This window comes from Typopeltis vanoorti, chromosome 17 (assembly GCF_054136105.1).
Source record: "Typopeltis vanoorti isolate ZY-2024b chromosome 17, IOZ_Tvanoo_1.0, whole genome shotgun sequence".
Classification (NCBI taxonomy): Eukaryota; Metazoa; Arthropoda; class Arachnida; order Uropygi; family Thelyphonidae; genus Typopeltis; species Typopeltis vanoorti.
Genome location: NC_143565.1, coordinates 57214684 through 57232409, shown reverse-complemented (window position 1 = coordinate 57232409; position 17726 = coordinate 57214684). Strand labels below are relative to the sequence as shown.

Genomic DNA, 17726 nt, shown 5'->3' with positions numbered 1-17726 from the left:
AGGTGATTTAGTTTACTTTAAACAAAATTACGGTATAAACAACGAACACCCATCCACCCAGTTAGGGATAACATCCAGCCTCCATGTGGGTGGGTTGGTTGTTATTACAACTTTGTTCTCTCCGCTTTGCCTATTTTGCAGAACGAAAAGAACCTCTGTCACCTTCTTATGAAATTAGCTCACTCAACGGCTTTTCACCTCCCATACGGATTCAAGCTAAGGATTCTCTAAAATGAGCTACTGAAGGGCGTAAAAAATTAATTATTTTGAAAGAGGTGTTATCATATATTATATGAATGGTCTATTCGTTTTTAATACTATAAAAATACTTCAGCGCCCAAAGTCAACTGCAGGCAATATTATCAACTAGCGATGAACATGTGAAGGCGCCTTTTCATAAAACTAACGGAATGGAACACCTAAGGACTAAAGGACTCTCGGAAGGGAGTTTGGGAAATCTCGGCATCCCGATGTGGAAATGGATTAGCCAGTTCAAAGAAGTCAGCAGGAACTCACGTTGGTGATATAAAATTAAAGAGCGTCTCCCTCGATTTCTTCGAAAGATAGTTGCACGTAAGCCAATCACCATTCAGCAATCAACAGTACCTACCGACCAACTAAACTGGATGTGGCTTGCAAAAGAACTTTGGAAGTCCGTGGTAAGAAGCTATAAATCACACTGATCATTTTCCTACTGGATGAGCGAATATGGGTGTTTTTTATCATATGTGTCTCTTGGGACATAAGCACAAGTGCGCCACCACAACTGACAAATTTTATGGTGTAGACAAAATGGAGTGGGACAGTTTCTCATGGTATGGACTTTTGGTTGTGGTTCCAGAATGAATGACCATCAATACAACATTTTAGATAATGCAGTGTCTCACTTTGTGGCGGTTTTATGGCACATAATCCATTTCCTTTTAAACACGGCAAGGTACAAAGCTATACAGAACTAAAACAACATGGTTTTAGGGTTTTAGATGTGGGAAAAACTAGAGTGGTTAGCGCAAGTTCCTGTCCAAAACCAATGAAACACTTTCGGAGTAAAATTGAGCTTAGTAACACCAGACCACTGAATCCAACAATAGTGTAATGGTAATATAGAAAGAGTAATTCTCTAATATAACTGGTTCGTATTATCACAAACTGGTGGATGAATATGTAAGAAAGGGTGGAAATGGTGATCAGACCCAAAGGAGAATCTCTCGCTGCTTAAGTCTTTCGGAAATACAGTTATTCATTCTTATTTAAACATTATGTACACACATAATCGCAAAAATCTAAGGTATAAAACAAGAATTTGTCAATAAGTATAAAAAATCAATTAAAATTAACATTTAAATAAAGTAAGTGTGCTCTCAGTTGCATGGTTGTCTAAGAAATAGTGTGGCGTGCATAAATATATGTGTGTATGTGTGCGTGTGTATGCGTGCGTGTGTATACGCGCCCGTTCGCGTATCTTGATAAATGCAAAATTCTTTAAACATTTTTATTCTTTCAGCGAATATTACCGAACAACTTTTGCACCTACCACCGAGGAATTAAGAAACTGTTATACTCTCTTCTCAAAAATGAATGCTTCCACAATTAAGAAGAACTATGTTGGGGTGTACAAATGTAAGCAATATAAAAAATACACATGTTATTGTAATATAATATGCAAATTTATGTTTGTTTAATTCTTGCCATTATCCTACTCTATATTTGTATATCTTTTCTTAAAACTTAGCAATAGTTATATAGTTATCAGACATTTGCAATGTATTAAGTAGATCATTGAAATTAATCATAAAACAAGTTTGTTTTTTGTTTGTTTTTTTACCAGTTGCTAGCCGCCTATTCGGAATGGGCATTAAATTTTCTGGAGACGACTATTTCCGTCCAGATAGAGATGTCTCTGCAGCAATTGCCATCCATTCTCCTTATATGCTTGTTAACCCTTTCATTGTTGGCCATACAATTTATCCTGGAAAAATATATTCGTTGACTCTGAAAGTTGTAAGTATATTCTCTCAAGCTTTTACAAACTTATTCATTTGCGATATAGGAAACATCTCTAGAACTGGTAATGATTGATATTAGCTTTACTGACACTTATTTGCTCTAATTACAGAGTGAATTTGGTGATGCATTTCATCTCATCTCATCTCATCCATTACACCCTATGCATTGGAGGCCTAAAGTCGCTTGAAAAAGTACCAGTCTCTAGATTTGGGTTTCTGGGTTATCTATCCTTTGCCAAACCCATGTGGAAATTAAAGGCTGCAGGCTTTTATAGGTGAGAAACACGTAAAAAATAAAATAAAATAAAAACGTCGAAATATCGTTCTGCTGCAAAAGCACTAAATGATAAACTATAATATATCTTGTACTGCCATAAAACAAGAGAAATTCCTAAAGAAACTGAGATGTATCCTGAAGAAATAGTTAAATTCGTGTGCATTGTACAATTATAAATTATACAATTTATAATTGTACAATTATAAACAACACATGTACAGTTCGTCCTACGGTTAGTATTTATGCTTATTGTCCACCTATTTTCTACTAAATGGATTTATAATTTAAAAAATGTTAATATAATAAGTTTGGCTTACATTTTAATATAATAATATTCATTAATTCACACTGGGATTTTTTATTTTCAAAACTAACTTTAACTTCTTGATCAGCCACACTAGCAGCTGATTTTTTATTATAATTACACCCATGAAAGGTTGCTAATCTAGAGTGCATTAGTAACAAGGGTTGGCTAAGGGTAAGGATAAACTGGAGACTCAGATAACACTTTGAGATCAAAGATGGTACTTTTTCAATCCACGTTGAACCTCCAGTAAGTAGGAGAGAGTTCTCTCTCCGGGAAAGTTTTTGAACTATTTTATGAAACCCATTCAAACATTATCCATATTAGTTGGTCATTTCTATGTATATCTAATCTGGATAATTTTTTCTACATTTCGATGTACGAAAAGTATCCGAATGTTGACTGGAGACTAGATTTCACAGTCCCATTTGAAGTACATTATTTCTCGAATTTCTTCTTATTATTTTTACTTATCTAAAGAGCCTCACTTTAAAAGTCATTGATATAATCTAATACATTGTTTTCTTTTATTTTTCGTTTCAGAGACAGCAGAAGCTACTTTCTTCTCCTTACGACTCAAATTGCATGGATTATAGGAAACTGTGGAAGCAGCGTGGAGGAAAAGGACCCCTATCAGCAGAAGTAGGTTCTGTTTGCTGGACCAGTGCAGGGCTTATTTAAAAGCTATTCTTATACTCTTCATGGAAACAAAATTTTTAAATCAAAGACAATATATACTCTATCAAATATACCACAATATATACCTAATAAAAGTCATGTAATCCTTCCCGATTATAATTTTTGTGGTTTATAAATGACATTGGCGATATCGGTGGTCTTCGTTTTGATTCGATACGTCAAACGATGAGTAAGTGGAAAGAAATAACAGCATTTCGAAAGGATTGGTAATCAGATGTCGTTTGGGCGAAATTATCTGCATCGGCTATTGGACAGAAAATGAAATTCCCAATTTATAATTAGAAACATGCTGACGAAATTAAAATCCACAAATGGCATATGCTTAAACACCTGATAGTCCTAAAATACTGACTTGTAGACACCGATACTCCCTTAGAAAGCCTGTTTACTCCCCAGCAAAAAAACAAAAACAATAACAACAACTGTGTTTGAAGATGCAAACGCTGCAAACGAGTGATTTCATCACATAACTGAGCTGCTTGCCATGAATTTCATGGAAAAGCTGCAGCCTACAAGTTAACAGCAACAAATACGTATCGATGAATAGCATATTTCAAAACATATAACATCTGGTCCGAGGAACAGAAATCTTCCACATCACAAAGAATAACACCAGATCATTGCAATGGTGACAAAGCCACAGATTGACGAATAGTCTGATGCAATTTCGATAGAAATTAGTGCAGACTTTCTCAACACATCGAAATAGTAATTGCGTCTAAAGGCAAAACTCCTTATTATTAAATGCGGAAAATAAAGTCTGTTTTTCATATTTTATTTTTCACTTATTTTAGTAGAAATGTGCTTGACAGCGGCGATTGAACGATATGGGTGGGCTGCCAAAACGACTTGCAAAAATTTAGGACTAAAACAGTGACTTCTACATCCTTCTGAGGAAAGAAAAAACATTACTTGATTTTAATTTATATTGAAACGTGTTCCGTACGTATCCTGAAAAATTCATTTTAAAAATGAACTCACTGACCCTTCTTGCTCCTTATCAACGGAGCATAGTCAATAAGTTTATTGTATTTGATATCATTACTTAATATTATTTACTTACTATACTGAACTCAGTTTAATTATCATCGGCATTTCTAATGTTCTCTTGTTATTTTTTTTTTTGGCAGACCTGCATTTATCAATGTTTCGTAGATCTCTACGTAAAAGCATGTGGATGTATTGGACTTAGACAATTATTTCATTACACGGAAAAACGCTGTCTTCCTAGTAAGTATCTCCTGGAGAATTTCGTTTTTTTATTATTATATATTATCAACTTAATTCACGTATCTCCAAGCATTATTTTATTTCTTTGTCTTTTTTAGTTTCATTTTTGAATTTTTAACAATTTATCTCTTTCTGGTAAATTACATGCAAAAATTTAGACAACAATACCACGTGTCACGAGATTAATAATAATAATAATAATAATTTGCAGTTTTCATTAATCGTGTGTGTGTGTGTGTGTGTGTGTGTGTGTGTGTGTGTGTGTGTGTGTGTGTGTGTGTGTGTGTGTGTGTGTGTGTGTGTGTGTGTGTGTGTGTGTGTGTGTGTGTGTGTGTGTGTGTGTGTGTGTGTGTGTGTGTGTGTGTGTTAGCAGTGAAGATTTGTTGCCTGTTTTGAAGGACGACAATCCTCCACGACCGTATGAGACCGACTAATTGACCCTTTAAATAAAACCTCATAAAATTTCTTCGCACCATATACCGCATTCGAACCGAGGTATTTCCAACAAATGGGATCGGTCGAAACCAAATGAGCTACAGAGGCTCAAACCTCAAACGGTAAGTCATATCAACATGAACAAAATCTGTGACAGAACTCAGACAAGACTTCAGACAACTGATTATATCACGCATAAATATGATAATCACTACAGAAAGGCCACTCGAAGCTTCTACATCCCAGATATGCTAAATTAACTACCTTTTGAATACAGGAACAAACTACTGCAGCCTTAATACTATGAACGAAAAATATCCACCCTACATACCTTAGAAACTTAACGAAATGCAATATATTAGTTTAGGCTTTTCAGTTCAGTGACGCATCGTGGCGTTCCAAATTAGCTCGAGCGCGCGCGCGTGTGTGTGTGTTGGGTGGGTGGGTGGGTGAGAGAGAGAGAGAGAATGAATTACTTATCAGCACTGAAATTTGTTAAAAAAAATTCTGTAGAATTATCATTTTTAATATCATAATGTTATATGAGTAAAATATAAGCTGTAGATACATAACATATACGCAGTATCTAATCATGTTTAGCACAGACATTGTAAACAGTAGAATTTTACTCAAGTTTCATTGTTTACATACACGATTACAAACACAAACAGACAAACAAAGGCAAAACAAAAATAATGCATAATAAATACATTACCAAACAGAACTTTGCGGGAAGCCTTCCTGCAGCAGTGAACAGAAAATGCTGTTGCTGCTGATGATGATGATGATGATACATGATTACAATCAGGGCCGACGGAAGCGGGCATGCAGAGCATGCGGTGCATGCGGGCGCCGCCGCCAGGGAACGGTTCATAAGTTAATTTTTAAGAAACAAAATTTTTATCATAAAAACAAAATAATTCTTAGAATGATCAATATTAAAATAAATGAGGCCGTATACACAGAATAAAAATTTTTAAAAAAATGTATATTGCCGCCTCTTTGATCAGCTGGCTGTTTACAAAATTTTGCAGCTAGAGCAGGCTAAATGCTTGCCTGCAGAATGTTGTTTCTACTGCAGTCTATCTAAAGTGAAACGGTGAACAGTTTTTATGTGCAGAAACGAATTTTCGTTTCTGCACCTACTGAGTCTTGTCGAAGGTTATGACGATTTGAGAAATGTAAGTACAACTTTACATAGACATGAGACTAGTTTAACTCACATGAAAAATTTCTTTAAATGGAAGGAACCTGATAAAAATTAAAAACAAAGAAAACTACTATTGATTGCTAGATTCAAAGCTTGTATGAAATGGAAAAGAAACATTAAACGAGTGTTTTAGAACGCTTGATTGAAATTATAAAATTCCTTGGTAGTCGAAATTTAGCTTTTCGCGGATCATCTGATAAATTAACAGAAAGGAGTAACGACAAATTTTTAAAATTAGTCGAACTGTTTGCTATGTTTGATCCCGCTATGGAAACTCATGTTGAAAGGGCCCTACAACGAATACAATAGGGTACACTATTTGAGTAAAGACAGTCAAAATGAAATATTGGAAACTTTAAGTAACGCAATCAGGGATGCAATTTTATTATAAATTCGAAAATCTAAATATTATTCCATAATTTCAGACTGCACACCTGATGCAAGTAAAACAACACAAATGACCATTATTATTCGCTTGTTTCCTGTGACAATGGAATTGTCAAGGGAAAACGTTTTAGGTTTTGCAGATATATCAGATTCCACAGGACGTGGTTTATGTGCAACAATAATGGAACAACTGGAATAATGGAACATTCCCATTGAAGATATGCGAGGTCAAGGGTATAACAATGGAGCAAATATGGGTTCCAAAATTTGCTTTCGAACAAATTTTGGAATCCATATTTTGGAAAACTCCTCTAGCTTTTTACGTGCCATGTGCTGCTAAATTTAATCATTAACGATGCAGCTAAAGTGAATGCAGATACAATCAGTTTCTTTGCAATTATTCAAGAAATATACAATTCTTTTCATTCCCTTAGAAACGTTGGGCAATCCTTTAAAAGTTTTAAAAAATTAACATTGAAACAACCATCAGAAACGCGATGGGAAAGTAAAATTAATGCAATCCGCCCTCTACGATATCAGTTACGAGAAATTTATGATGCACTTTTTGAAATTTTAAATAATGAAAATTTTAATAAAGAAACTCAGCATGAAGCACAAACATTATGTGCTAAAATAAAGGACTACAAATTTATTTGCTGTCTTATAATTTGGCATGATTTACTTAACAGAATAAACCCTGTGAGTAAAATGCTTCAAGACAAAAATATGAACATTACACTTGTTCGAGAATCTATCGAAAACTTAAAAATATTCTTACAAGAGTATCGATCAGATACAAATTTTAAAGAAGTTCTAAAAAAAGAACTGAGTGAAGAGGTGGACGGACAACAAGAATTTAAAACTGGTACGGAAGTCCGACGACGAAAGAAGACACGACAATTTGACTACGAGCATCATGACAAAACGCCACAATCGCCAGAAGATAAATCTAGAGTGAATGTGTTTTATATACTTCTAGACGTTGCAATGTGTTCGTTAATAGAAAATTTTGAATAACTAAAAGATATGATAATTTCAATTTCTTGTATAGATTACTACAAATTAATAACGAAGATTTACGAAAAATTTGTGACGATTTAGAGATTCTCTAGAAGGACTGCGACAATAAAAACGTAAATGCAATAGAACTATATGACGAGTTATGTACTTTCCGGGATATTTTTCGGAAGGATAATTTAAATATTCAAAAGCCCTTTCGATATTCTTAATTTTATTGTGTCCAATAATTTATAATTCCCTAACTTTTAAATTGCTTTAAGAATACTATTAACCTTAACTGTTAGCGAGTGGTGAACTTTCCTTTTCCAAGTTGGAATTGATTAAAACCTACTTAAGAAGAAGTATGTCACAAAAAAGGCTTGTTAGTTTGGCGTTAATAGCTATTGAAAATTATATATGTGCGGAATTAGACGTTAAGACCATTATTTCTAATTTTGGAATATGAAATCAAAAACCCTAAAATGTTATTTAAAAAAATTTCAAGTATATTTGTGTAATTTAATTTATTTTCTTTTAATCTGTAAAGATATTATTTTTTGAATGCTTATTAAATGTTCTAATTATTTCTGAATTCTTTTATTATTTTCTCATCTATATTGAGTTTCTCTTAATTTCCTAAACGATAGTTCCACTTATAAAAATTATTACAAGTCACTAAGAATTTAGTAACTTGTAAAATGCAAGAATTTTTTAAACTTTAGTTCAAATAAATTTTAATTTTAATTAAAATTCATTTTAATTTTGTTAGCGATTCGGGTCGGTGAGATTATATTCAACGATTAAAGTGAAGTGACTTTATCAAAATTTGCTTTAACTTTTGAGAATTTTTTGAATATACGGGTTTTTAACGATTATCCTCTCTAGTCAACACTCCCGGTTCGTTACATTTAGCGAACCAACGTGTGGCTGTTCTGTCAAAATTTATTTAAGAAATTTCAAATAATTTAAATTTTTATTATCGTAAAAGAACCACACACTCCCGGATCGTTACAGGGACGCTTAGATGGAAATTGCATGCGGGCGTCAAAGACCCTAGCACCGGCTCTGATTACAATATAGATGTACTGTATATGACTTATGCTTTATGTTCTTTATGTTCTTTATTATTCATACCTACTATAATGCAAATAGTAGGTATGAATAATAAAGTTTGTGTGATTTTAAAAAATATTACTATAATTATTACTGTTGTGTGACACCTCCAGTAAGTGTAAACACTCATCCCAGAGAGTACTGTGAATCACATACACAATCTACCAATAACTGTCAGGACATCGCTGTTATTTGAAGTAATGGAACATTCCAGGTTTGTTCATAACAGAAAAGCCGATGTACTGATAGTAGGAACCAGTACTTCATCGCAGAAGTTGAATACAGGTGGTATTCAACTACTACAGTGTGTCATCATGGGCTGTCACATTGGTGGCAAGTCCATAAGTACCATTGCCGCTCAACTGGAGCATCCGAAATCAACGGTGGGCGATGTGATCAACAAGCGGAGACGCTCTGGCATCACTAGTGCAGAAAAGCACCCATGGCGTCAGCCAAAAATGACTGACAGAAGGGTGTTAAAACAGGTGGCATGCAAAAAACGACTACAATCTGCACAGATCATCCCGAGCGCCAGTAACATTAATTACTAGTGCTCGGGATACTGTACTAAAAGAACTCCATTTACTGGATTTCCACGGAAGAGCAGCAGCACACAAGCCAACACCACAACAACGAACAATGTGGCTCGTCTGGCGTGGTGCAAAGAGCGTGTGAACTGGACAATTGACCATTAGAAAACGGTACGCTGGAGCGATGAATCAAGATTCACCTGTTTCCAGTCTGATGGCAGGGTGTTGAGGCAGCCTAGTGAACGCTTGTTATCACAGTGTGTTGTACCCACAGTAAAGCTTGGTGGTGGAGAAGTAATGGTGTAGGGTGCATTCAGCTGGTTTGGAGGGCGACCACTGGTCGTTGTCCGTGGATCCATGAAGGTAGCTCAGTACCTTGATATTCTAAATAACCAGGTGCCGCCTACTCTGTGGAGTTTTTATGGAACGGACGCATGCTACTATCAAGACGACAATGCCCCATGCCACAAAGCTGCAGCTGTTATGGAATGGTAGCATACCATGCTACCATTCCATAACGACTGTTAAACGACTGACGTGGCATGCGCAGAGACCTGACCTTATCCCATCGAACATTATATATATATATATATATATATATATACAGCTCTACAGCTGTAATCACCTCTTGATTCGAAGAAAAACGCTGACCAGCGAGGAAGAGTTTTAGTTTTGGGAAGAGATAGAAATCAGAGTGACCCTTAATTTTCCCATTGCAAAAAAAACTTTGTGGACAGGTGCATTGTCCTGATGAAAAATGAATTTTTTTTTCTGCAAATCGGGTGTTTTCTCACGAATTTTTTCGTCTAATCTGGTTAAAAGATCTGAATAATATTTCTCGGTTATTGTTTTACCCTTTTCAATATAATTAGTAAACAAAATACCTTTAGCATCCCAAAACACCGTCGTCATGACCTTTCCTTAATACTAGAAACCGACTTTGTCTTCTTTGGCGCTGAACAACCGGTTTCTGTCCACTGCTTTGACTGCTGTTTGGATTCTGGTGTGTTATGGTGAATCCAGTTCTCATCCATAGTAATAAATCGATGCAAAACATTAGTTTTATTCTTGTTAAAATGCTCCAAGAACTGTTCAGAGAATTTCGTGCGAGTGCGTTTTTGATCTGCAGTGAGCAAGCGAGGCATATCTTGCGCAAAGCTATTTCATATGCAATTCTTCATGCCAAAGATATCCTACACGTTCTTTTGAAATGCCTATAGTCTAAGTAATTTCACGCACTTTGGCTTGCCGGTCATCCAATACCATATCGTGTACTTGATGAATGATTTCTGGCGTTACACTTTTTGGACGTCCTTCACGTGGATCATCTTCAAGGCTGGTACGATCACGTTTAAACTCGGTAGCCCATTTTTATTGTTGAAAACGAAAGAGAAGAGTGCCCATAAACTTTTATGAACTTCGAATGAATTTCTTTTGGCGTTAAACCTTTTTTTTTTGCAAAGAATTTCATAACCGCACGACACTCAATTTTATCCATTTCAGGGGATAGAGACGACACTTTTGCTTCAGACAGCTGTATAAAACAAACTACTTGATAGAATGACTTGCAATTTCCCACGGATGCTTATGACAGATGTACCAACTTAGAGAAAAAAATGTTGCCGATAGTGTTGCCATCTGTGGTCGAGGCCGAGAACATTTCAGATCACCGTCGTATGTACGATATATACGAAGGTGTGCTGAAAAGTTGTGATAATCACCATGAAGTAATTGGGATAGAACCATGTAACTTACGCATTATTCTGCATTCCCCACGAAGTGTTATACACTTGTTACAACGCTGCTGCATCATTTGCAATCCTCTGAGAGAAAAAAAAAGTACTAGTCGTTTTTGTTCTAAGTTCTAAGAACTTTTCAGCCCTCCTCGTATATGATTATATATAAAACAGTTTGGTGGTAGATAATGTGATGTCTCTTATAAAGGTATTTAATAAGAGACATCACATTGTTTGGTCCATTTAAGGTGGCGGCCAGTATAAAGGTCTAAATATTTAATGTGTGTTACGGATGTAGTTTAGAGACAATCATAGTTGTCAACATTAGCGCAGAGAAAGGGGGGAAATGACAGAAAAGAAATCTGCTTCAGACAAAACCACTCGCGCCATCTAAAACCGATTTTAAAATTATGTTGTTATTTTTTATAGATAAATAGCTTTATGCATATTTTGGTAACAAGAAACTAACGCGTGACATCAGCGAACAACATTGTCTTTTATAGATGTTGTCTATATCATTTTCATTCTGCAACTTAACTTAGAATGAATTTTATATTAAAAGTATTTTGTTAATATTTTTTTGCTGATTTAAGTTAATAAAACCTTTTCCTTTATCATTCGTTCTTTTAACAGATAGAACCATAGATGAAGATATATGTTTGACTCAGTTAAATGAGGAAGATATCGATTGCTTAACAAATTGTCCTCAGCCATGCTAGTGAGTATATTCCCCCATTATTTCATTATTAAGACCCAAGAAATAAAGAAATTTATTTTCATTTTTACTGTTCACAAAAATGAAAATGAGAGTGGGGATTTTATAAAATTAATTTTACACCAATTCTCCAAAGAGAGAAGGCGAAGCTCTTTCACCAGTAACTAACATTTTGAAGACTGATCCAATACTCACCTAACTTCTCACCAAATGGCCCAACCTAAGGCTGTTGATGATTTCAAAGATGTTAGGGGAGAGAGTGTGACAGACGATGGCCACCATTTGTTAGCCTTGAAGCCTAACAGATATATATTGTTGACTGAAATAGTGTGATTTCAGGTAGAATCAAAATATTCCATAGTAAAAGTTTTTGGAACTTTGAGTTTCCAGTACTTAAAAAAATCCTATTTTCCTGTGCCTCCGGTAAAGAAGCTAGTGGAATCACATTAAGTGACTGGCTTAAAAATCGTTCAAAACCTCAAGCTTTGGAAACATCCGTGCCTCAGTGAGATTCAAGCGGTTAAAAAATGGATAACGGCTTCTTGGGGGAGGGGGGGAGGGGATTGAATGGGTGGTATAGAATGCACATATTGAAAAGGGATATCCTTGATGTAATTTACAGATGTCCATTTTTAAATTGGGATACTTTATTACACGGCTTTTCTAATTTCAAAATGGGTTCCATGATATGTCTCTTGGATATTCATTTTGATATTGCTGGCCTGATTGGCCGAGTGGTTAGCGTATCTGCTTTCCAGCCAAAAGGCTGCAGGTTCGAATCCCACCGTGACAGTGGATGTTTGTGATTGTCTGTGAAAATACTAGTGGTGGGGGTGGGCAGTAGATAGCGTTAGTGTAGATGATGAAAATAGAGTGGATTGAGTGGTGGAGACAGAGAGTTGTGGAGTAAGTGCCCTCCCTGGAGGTGTCATGTAATAAATATTGAATTATTTTTGGCCGGCTTTATTTAGAGAACTGCCCTACTTTATTGTAGCCCAATTCTGTAACGACTAAATTTGTTCAATCTAATTAAATATCCAATTTCATGGTTTGTGATCTCTGAATTATTCTATTAAAAGTTCAGTTTTTTGCCTTACAGAAATCATCAATTCCGGTTTTTGTCCGCCCACTTCTTGATGGATTACTAATGTCGACTTTGCTATCACTGTGTTTTGTTCTTCCTGTCCAGTGACCATAGACACCTTATAATCGGTTGTGATGTCAATACACTCAAACGCTCATACTTCAAAAAATTCTGTGACTGATCGCTGTTTTTTTTTCCATTATTATGCAATAACCCGTAGTAGAATATTGTATATATATATATATATATATACAATATTCTACAGTTCACTAAAAATGAAACAGCTGGATGAAGGAAACAAAACAGGATGTTTTTTTAAAGCCACTTAAATTCTAACAATTGTGTGGACGCGCAGTTAGAACACCCCCTCATACCAGAACTGAAGAATTTTGTGTGTGTGTGTGTGTGTGTGTGTGTGTGTGTGTGTGTGTGTGTGTGTGTGTGTGTGTGTGTGTGTGTGTGTGTGTGTGTGTGTGTGTGTGTGTGTGTGTGTGTGTGTGTGTGTGTGTGACACTTATTCGATTCGGTAACGAGACTTAGCTCTAGGACGAGGAGATCTGTGAATATCGGGTTTTCTCTTCAACCCACACATTATAAGGAAGAAGAAACAGGCAAAAGAAAAATAAAAGTTTGTCCTTGGGAACAAAGGCGCCTCTACCATATGAAACTCAATATGACTCAAGACGCCCATGATTCCTGAAATAAAAATGCTTAATTAGAAAGGCCATTATTAAGTCCTATCTGGTCAATTGCCGTTTCTCATTTCCTGAGTCCCTGCTTTTACTGGGTGTTGCTACCAGTACATTAATTAGCCTTATCATTAACTCCTGTGAGATCTTTGCAGCTAGTTTTTGTTTTCTGAGTGAATTCTTTCCGGCAGTTTCTTTTTCGAATATATATATATATATATATATATATATATATATATATATATATATATATATATATATATATATATATATATATATATATTTGATATATTTGTATGTATGATTAATGAGTATGTAAGTGAGAGTTTATAAGGCAGAACACCAGAATAAGATGATAACATTTATTTTAATTTATATTAATTATTTAATTTATTTTAGAAATCATACCGTCGTTCTTAGCATGCAATGCAATTCCTCAGAATATGGCGCATTATTTCGTTAGGAGTATCTTTTATACGAACTGCGCCATCCAAAATGTGACCGAACATGTTTTTTTTTTTGTTTTTTTTTTTCACTTTTGTATGTTACCCCTGCACCTTCTACATTCAGATAGATGAAATATAAATTGAAATATAAATACTTTTTCTTTCTTTTTTTATTTAATTAAATTTTTTGTTTTATTTTCTTGAATAAAATCTCTTATCTATGAAAGTCAATCCATATATCAAAACAAAATAAAATTAATGAATTTGTAATAAATATTTCAATGCCTTTTTTTATCATAATTACTCGTCCTTGTTCTTCTACAGTTCTGTAGCGTATGATGTCCAAATGCAAGCAACTCAGTTGATAAACAGCTCGGTAAGTATTGTCCACAATAAGCAAACGTTATTCGATATGGATGCATTTGTAAATTCATGTAATAATGTATGGGGGTGTCTATTTTAATGTTTTCATTGTAATATTCTTCACACAGGCTATTGTGGACACAGAAGAAATGTTTTTGAGCGAGGCTAAAAAGTAAGTATACATAAATCAGATCACTCCACTCTATTTAAAAAAAAAAAACCAAATAACGAAATAATCAACTACAGTGGAGAGGGAGTAGATTAGATCATAGATAATTATTTCAGAAATATGCATGTGTGTACAGGTTTAGATATTTTAAAATATGATAGTCATTACTCACCCTAGTTACTCCACTTCATGAGATATGTGAAATATATTTCGTAAAATTTATGTTCACATGAATTGTGTTTTGATGGAGATACGTGATTGGCAACACATTATAATGATTTCAAAAATTGATTACATGAGTGATAATACTAAAGTATTTAATTATAAGATTTTTATTTCTTAATGTTCCCTTTATTCCTATGTTTCTCCTAAAATATTCTGTTTTCTTTTCCATTTTACGATAATTAAAAAACAAAACCTCTTAGTAGTAACAATATTACAGTCTTCCATTTTCCTCTTGTAGAATTCCGGATGTCTCCGTAATCAATATTATAATAGATCCCAATGTCATCGTGTATAATTACAAGCCACAGTATGAGGTGAGTTTAGACATTTGTACATTTGTCTGCATGGATATTTCAAATTTTTGTTACTGTCATTAATACACAAAGTGCTATTAGGCCTAAATACAGTCAAGCAGGTGAATTCGTTTAAGTTAGTAGCATTTATAATCTCTCTCCTCTCTCTCCCTCTTTATACTTGTGCTTCGTCTTAATGAGTGTTAGATGATGATGACGATGATGATGCGGATATAATATATCCACATCATATAATAATAATAATAATAATAATAATAATATATTATTATTATTATTATTATTATTATTATTATTATTATTATTAGAGCGACCTCCAGGGAGTCAAGGATTCATCGAGTCCATTTACTGTCAAATTTTAATAAAAATTAAAATTCATGAGAAATTTTTATTCAGAGTCTTAAATATTAAATTCCTTACCATTCTGGAGTCGTTTAATGGGTAACGGGCAGACGTAAAGAAGCTACTAAATGCTTTTTCTATTGCGAACTAATCTAATCTGTACATGTTGAAATATTTCTGTACTGTAGGTGTTGCCAAGAGATGGCGCCACATGTATACCAAAACAAATAACTATAGAGGATAGCAAAATATACTAAAGTCAATTAAACAAATTATCTAAGATTTTTAGATTTGTAGATAATTATACGGTCATTTTAGAAAATCTAACAATTATGAAAAAAAATAATATGAAATTTAAAAATAAACAAAAAAAAACTGAAATCAAATTGAGAAGAGTCTAAAACGTTTAGTAAAGATTCCAAATATCAAACTAAGCGCCTCCGTAGCGCAATTGGAAGAACGACGGTACATTGCGCCCTTCGATTGGAATAGGCCTAAGTTCGATTCTCGTCGCGACGGGAGGAATCTTTATCTGGTCGATTTCAATCGATGGTGAGTTAGCCGATCTCATACGGAGGTAGCAGGGTTTTTTCTCCCGGAAACTCGGGTTTTTCATCCCGCATACATACAAATCGGCCCTTCAGAACACACGCAATTTACAGACAAAAATTACTAGTTGTGGTAGTGTTGGAGGTGGGCGGTAGATGGCGTTGATTCGTAGTAGAGGTAAGATGTAGAGACAGTTGAAGATGTCCTCCCGCGATGAGTCTTCGGACTCCTTGGAGGTATCAGGAATAATAATAATAATAATAATAAAAACTTCAACTAATAAATAAAAAATAAAATCCAACTAGACAGCAGTTGCTCTATGTTTGGATTTTCTAATTGGATCTTTATATATAATAAATCGATATATAATTATATTTATATGATATAATTGGATAATGTGTAATAATTCGATATATAATTATATTTATATGATATAGTTGGATAATATATAATAAATCGAGATATAATTCTATAAATAATATCAAATATGACTATTAGTATTACAATGCAAATAAAAATTATTTATTTATATTAAAAAATAGATGACCATCCCCTAGAAACAACGTCAACCATAATCTTGCATAATGAACAAAGTTAAATTATTCATTTACTATGTTTTATTATTGATTCAGCTAGCAACATATTTTCGATTAAAGTGTGAGCTTATCATTGCTATTGTTGTAACACTTTAATAGATCTAATAATATCGAGTTTATGTGTTTAGTATAAGTTTAGTAAACATATAATAATATTAGCGAAATTTTATTAAAAAACACAGTTGGGATTGGTTGTTGATGCAAGAAAGAGAGAGAGAGAGAGAGAGAGAACTTGAAATAATAATTACAACATTTTTGGCATGTTGCCAACTGTTACGCTAGTTGCTTTACTAGCCACTAGTGTATGATTGGAGGGTGGTTCGCACGCTTGCATGGGCACTCATGTGTCCCGAAAATCCACTTTATTTTTGTTTACTTTTTTAATACTTTAAAGCGAACTTTATGAATTCTGGTTTGTTACTTTGTTCGTAATTTTAGAATATATCTTATCTGTTCATCTGATTACTATATTTATTTACAGCCAGTTGAATTCCTTGGTTACATTGGCGGCTATATAGGTGTCTGGCTCGGAATATCCCTTATTGCAGTCTGGGATTTCTTTGAAGCAGTAGCGATGCTTGGAAAATTTTGCTATCAAAAGAGAATTTCAAGATCTGTAAGATAACACGATATCTCTTCTGTCTGTCACATCTACACAAGAAGACTCACTTCAAAAAAAAAAAAAAAAAAAAGTACGCTGTCGCATGTTCTGCAAAGAACTGATTGGTGACTCCTTCTTTAAAGTAATCTTCCTTTTCGTGAGGTTGAATCGTGTCTTTCGAGAAGAGACGACGTCATGCTCACAAACAACTCGGGACATTGCAACGATTTGAGCGAAGCACGATGTAACCGAAAATACACTGAAATGATATCAAAGAAAAACTTATTACTGATTTCGAAAATAAAGAAAGATCACGTGTTGTGTATTGTGCACGAAGTTCGAGAAATAGTTAATTTTTTCATGATTTTAAATATTCCCAGAATAAAAAATATTTAAAGATTCGCAGTTTCCTCAAGAATACATCTGACATTGCCTTGAAATCTTCTGAAAGAATCGAGTTCATACAGTTACAACGGAGCTTTTTCTACTCACATCTTGAAAATAAAAGGATACGCACATTTTGTCCTAGAACTCTTGGCATGTATCTTCTTCTTCTGACTTCCTGTAATATAACGACTGCGACTACGCTGAAGGCATGATCGCGTTCCAGTCATTGCATTAAAAGCTTAATTTCAAATAGTTTGAACTAGGAGGTCGGAACCCTCCCCTAAATTTCGGAATCATTCGTATCTTAAATGTTTTAACGATTC

General features: G+C 34.4%; 1 protein-coding gene across 2 annotated transcripts in view; it reads left to right on the top strand.

The window, feature by feature from the left end:
* Positions 1-17344, top strand: part of LOC150097419 (epithelial sodium channel subunit gamma-like) — a 39928-nt gene extending 22584 nt beyond the window's left edge. For both annotated transcript variants that reach the window (XM_090407402.1, XM_090407403.1), the window contains 9 exons: positions 1505-1620; positions 1829-2001; positions 3131-3229; positions 4417-4516; positions 11560-11644; positions 14185-14236; positions 14352-14395; positions 14856-14931; positions 16897-17344. In XM_090407402.1, the coding sequence (XP_090263528.1) occupies positions 1505-1620; positions 1829-2001; positions 3131-3229; positions 4417-4516; positions 11560-11644; positions 14185-14236; positions 14352-14395; positions 14856-14931; positions 16897-17040 (889 nt within the window). In that variant the 3' untranslated portion in view covers positions 17041-17344. The remainder of the gene's footprint in view (positions 1-1504; positions 1621-1828; positions 2002-3130; positions 3230-4416; positions 4517-11559; positions 11645-14184; positions 14237-14351; positions 14396-14855; positions 14932-16896) is intronic.
* Positions 17345-17726: the final 382 nt, after the last annotated feature.